The 5,000-nt window shown below is 38.8% G+C and overlaps 1 protein-coding gene across 5 annotated transcripts in view; it reads right to left on the reverse strand.

Moving 5' to 3' along the window:
- LOC127067012 (nuclear factor 1 X-type) overlaps positions 1-5,000 on the reverse strand; it is a 65,076-nt gene that overhangs the window by 3,358 nt on the left and 56,718 nt on the right. For 3 of the 5 annotated variants that reach the window (XM_051001448.1, XM_051001442.1, XM_051001447.1), the window contains 4 exons: positions 3,830-4,017; positions 1,922-2,287; positions 1,432-1,666; positions 1-1,356 (listed from right to left, as the gene is read on the reverse strand). The exon at positions 1-1,356 is cut by the window's left edge and continues 3,358 nt beyond it. In XM_051001448.1, coding sequence (XP_050857405.1) covers positions 1,100-1,356; positions 1,432-1,666; positions 1,922-2,287; positions 3,830-4,017 — 1,046 coding nt within the window. In that variant the 3' untranslated portion in view covers positions 1-1,099. The remainder of the gene's footprint in view (positions 1,357-1,431; positions 1,667-1,921; positions 2,288-3,829; positions 4,018-5,000) is intronic. The other 2 variants (XM_051001446.1, XM_051001445.1) reach the window with 2 other exon arrangements.

Below are 5,000 nucleotides of genomic sequence, written 5' to 3' on the forward strand. Positions count from 1 at the left end.
TCACGTTCGGTGCAACATTTAGATCGTATATTAATAATAATCGGTAATCTCTCTTGATAGGAGTGATGTTTACTAGCGTTAACGAGCAAGCATGATATCGTTCCACCCGCATTAACGCTGTTCCCGTTAATATATTATATTAGTATATATATATATATACATATATATATATATTATATTATATTGATATATATATACATATATATGTATGTATTTCTGTATGTATGTATAAATATATGTACGTACAACGCATTAATCAGTTAAGTGCTTATCGAGTTCGAGTAATGAAATAAGAAATATTCACTTTGTTTCTAACTAGCAGCCTCTGGTGACTAGCACGCGCTAGTCCTTCGTTATTATATTTTTTTCCACTAGTAGATATATTTAGCACTAGGTCTGAGCGTTAATGTAGTTCCTTTAGATCAATCAATCGATCGTCGTTATAATCATCAGCGTCGTAATTAATGGATCGTTTGAAAACAGAAAAGAAAAGAAAAACAAAGAATAAGTAGAACTTAAATCGGTGTCACCGATCGATCCCTACTTTTTTTCTTCCTCCCTCACGCAATTGGCACGTTGAAAGTGAATCTCCACAAGATTCCTTTCGTATCGCGAAGTGAGATCGATCGGGGTATGGAAAGTTATGTGAAAGGTATACAAAGAAAAACATAGAACGAAAATGGAAGAGAAAGTAAGGAGAAATAGAATAGCGAAGAGAAGGAGACGTTATTTGATTTCGTGTTCCGCATTTTTTTTCTTCTTTTTATGAGGTTGTAGCATAAAAGAAGAGGAGAAGAGAGAAAGGAGGTCTTTACTTACGTCCGTTCGAGGAGTCAAATCTCGAACGCACGTTCGACGTACGAAGGGTAATCGACGGTTTTTACGCTTACATCAAATTATAGTACGTTCAGACTCTCAGGCACTCGATTCTCCGGAAACTCAAATCGCGACGTTGGACGCGACATGAGGAATCCGAATGTTCACCCTCGTTATCGGGGTGATATAATTGGTTACTGTTATCGTGGATGGGAGTGAGTAACGACCCCGTGGAACATGGCGCCGTTGAAGTCGCGAGACTTTCCGGTCGAAGACCCCAGTGTCACGGGGGAGACTTGGGTCTACCGCTTTTGTCCTGCATCACTTGCTGCTGTTGCTGTTGCTGCTGTTGTTGCTGTTGTTGTTGCTGCTGTTGCTGCTGCTGCTGTTGTTGTTGTTGTTGTTGTTGCTGCTGTTGTTGTTGTTGTTGATGGTGATGCGACGTGGGATCGGTAGCCACGCCTAAGTCGGTTCCCATGAGATTACCAGTACCACTTTTATCCACGACGCTGCTCGTATGAACCGGATGGAAATACCGATCTGAAATAATTGATGTTTTCTTGCAACAGTTCCAACGATCTTTTTATCTATAAGGCAAGTAGGAAAGTGATTTACCTTCATCCATAGTCGGTGGTGGCTCACTAGTTGTTCCCGCGATGATAGGTGCTATCATATTATAATCATCCTCTAGGTTGATAAACGGCGTTGTATTCCAGCGTGGTGGTACATTCGAGACCGACCTTTGTGTGGCTACCGGTCTCGTCACCGAAACCGGAGACGAGAACAGTGAGAGATTCGTCGGAGATATTACTCCTGACATCGAACTGATAGTAGGGTACGTAAAGATTTGCTGTGAAATAACGGAATCGATCGTTAACGACGTCGAGAAATTTGTCACAATCGTGAAAAAAGAACTCGATACAACGCGAATATAACGTACATACATTTGGCAATATTTCTCAAATAGAAAAATACGTGATGCGTTGAATTCAATTTTTTAAACAGTCCCAGCGGATATAACAGGTAAATATCGATCGATAAATGATAAATAAAAAAAATTAAATACAACGTGTATTGCATTTCTATAAGAAAAACAATGTCTTACCTGTCCTGGTTGAGAGTGAAAATGGGCGAACGTGTATTCCCTGCTAGTGTGAGGTGCTGTGACAAGGATTCTCGCGGGACTTTTTCTACCAGCTGGGTCGACAGAGTTCTGACAGGCCGAACTGACCAAGCCGACTGCCGCCGCTGCTGCCATCTGTTCCTGTTGATTGGGTCCAAGCTCGCTCGGATCCGTCGGAGATGTTGAGGAAGTTGGCGGCGAATTTGCGCTCGTACCGGTCAACTCTCCCGTCGACCTGATGATCGCAACCGGTCTCGCCATTGGAGCCGGTGGTGGTGGCGGTAACATCGAACTCGGATAATACTGTGAGAACTTTTGTATGCCAGTACGCGGTCCCGCTAGCTGCGCCTGGAAATCGCACACACCCTCCGATCAACACACTCGACCCGCGCGTGATCCACTCACCCCGATCGATCGAACAACGCGATTTATTTCTCAAATTCCGAAATTGATTCGTACGTTTTTTCTAACCAAATCAATCTTCCTTTTTCTTTCTTTCTTATTTTCTTTCTGTTTTCTTTCTTTCTTTCTTTCTTTCTTTCTTTCTTTCTTTCTTTCTTTCTTTCTTTTATTTTCCTTTTTATTTTTTCATACGAACAAAGTTGCAATCATTCGCGAAGGATTTATGGAATTTTTTCTTTAGAATTTGTTTATTGTTTGCGAAACATTAGAAAATGTGATGTCTACAATTTCGAGATCAATCGGGATCATATATTCCAAATGTTGATGGCTGTTTAAAAGACTTTACAATTTTGTCAACGTGATATATATTGTTCCCGAAATATATTCAGAAAGACGAACTATATTTTATTTGTCAATTTGAAGATTGACACTAATTGTCGAATCATAATTTTAAACAATAATTTAAAATCGATCAATTAGAATAATATTTCTAAAGGACGTTGCACACGTAGGTATTATATTAAGAACTTATTTCACTTTGTTCGTTTTAAAAAGAATCATTAAGTTTTAGGAAACGTAGAGAAACTTTTTCAAGATTTTGCGTATCTCGTACGTTTCTCATCGGCAAATTTCATAAAAAATTTAACACCCTTTAACCATGATTTTGTAATTCGAATAATCGAGAACTAATCTATTTAGTCTACCTTTCGAATCGATAGGAACGGTCTATTCGTCGTATCCGTTGTCCTACTTTGTAAATGCGATCTCGAACAATCAACGTTGTTAGAATAAAAATTTATATACGTAAGAATGATTGACGTTAGAGAAACGTGCGAAGAAGTAAGATTTCTAAGTAGTTCATTCATAACTATAAAACGAGAGAGAAAGAGAAAAGAGAGAGAGAGAGAGAGAGAGAGAGAGAGAGAGAGAGAGAGATAGAGATAGAGATAGAGATAGAAAGAGAGATAGATAAAGAAAGAGAAAGAGATAGAAAGTGAAACAGTCGAACGAGTGAAAAAGACGTGTAGATAAAGACGAATAATGGATAGATAATAAATAGAGCAAATATATACGACGTGATTAGAGAAATATCGTGAATCCAGGGCGACTGGAGCACGGAAAATTATGCAGGTCGTGCGTAACCGCCACAGTGTGGCCGTTTGCATACTACGTTCTCGAAACTCTACGTGTAAGCGAGGAAGAGAAAACTCTACTTACAAAAAAAAAGGAAAAGAGAAAAGAAACAAAATCAAAATAGGAAATGAAAAGAATAAAAAACAAAAAGAAAAGAAAAGACTTTGTAAATACAGAGCGAGAGAGATCGAAAGCAAAAGAGCGAGAGAGAAATAGAGAAATAGAGAGATAGAGAGCTAGAGAGAGAGAGACAGAGACAGAGAAAGAGAGAAAGAGAGAGAGAAAAGAGTGGAGCTAACGAGATTACGATAGAAGCGACGACACTGTGGCGGTCTCGACGGATCCAGAAGCTACCTGGGGTAGTTGCTGCGTATTTTCAGCTTCTTGACAAACGAACGTCACGAAATCCGAAAGGGTATCGTGACCGTTCTCTGGATACTTGACCACTCCCGTTGAGGCAGGATGTTCAGGTTGATAGTAAGCGAGACCGGACATACTTTGACCGGAACCACCGGCCATGCCTTCGTGGGGTGAATGCAATCCTGTAACACAGAGCCAGATGGAATCAGAACGAATACAAACGCTTACGCCACCGTCGAACCACCCCCTCGACAAGTCGATTCAAACCTCTCCGAGGATAACGATTTCCATTTCTGTTTAATTATCTACTTTCTTGCTTTATTTTTTGTTTTGTTTTGTTATGTTTTGTTTTCGTCTTTTCTTTTTCTTTCTTTTTTCTTTTTCTCTTTTCTTATCGACAATAACTTCCGTCCTTTATTCACCTCGTCACATTTTAATTCACAGAAAATATTATAAGGCCGTATAAAATGTACGAAATCAAGCAGTTCGCGGGCAAGGGTGGTGGTTGTAGTAGTGTGTGTCTAGTGGACCGAGCCGTGGCCCGAAGATAAAATCGTTCATCGCTCGGAAACGTTCGAGGACGCGCGTTATTTATAGGCGAGCGAACTGCAAGATGCTACGAGCGAACACCACTCGCGCACACTCGTCTTCCTGCATTTTGCTTTTAACCCTTGGCGACCTCGAATCGATAACCGAAACGATCATAGCATTCGATCGAACGCGTAACGTATGAAAAAAGAATTTGCAGAAATGTTCTCTTTTAACGAGAAAACATTTCTAATTGTCATTACTATCATTATCATTATTGTTATGTGATATTATTATTTATTATTATAATTATAATTATTACAATTATCATTATCATCATCATCATCATCATCGTCATCATCATTATTATCATTATTATTATCATTATTATCAATCTTATTATCATAATTATTATAATTATTATTTTTATTATTATTATAATTATTATTATAATTATTATTATTGTTATTGTTAGCTTCCTCCTCGTATGAGATTGTTAGGGGGTGGTTTTAGTGGTGCAATTGCGACGATCACGTATCGCGATTGGATTATCGAGTTATATACATATACATATACATATATACATACGTACATAGCCACATACACATATATACATACGCGGTTTGCATGCGTGTGC

Source organism: Vespula vulgaris, chromosome 10 (genome assembly GCF_905475345.1).
Source record: "Vespula vulgaris chromosome 10, iyVesVulg1.1, whole genome shotgun sequence".
NCBI lineage: Eukaryota > Metazoa > Arthropoda > Insecta > Hymenoptera > Vespidae > Vespula > Vespula vulgaris.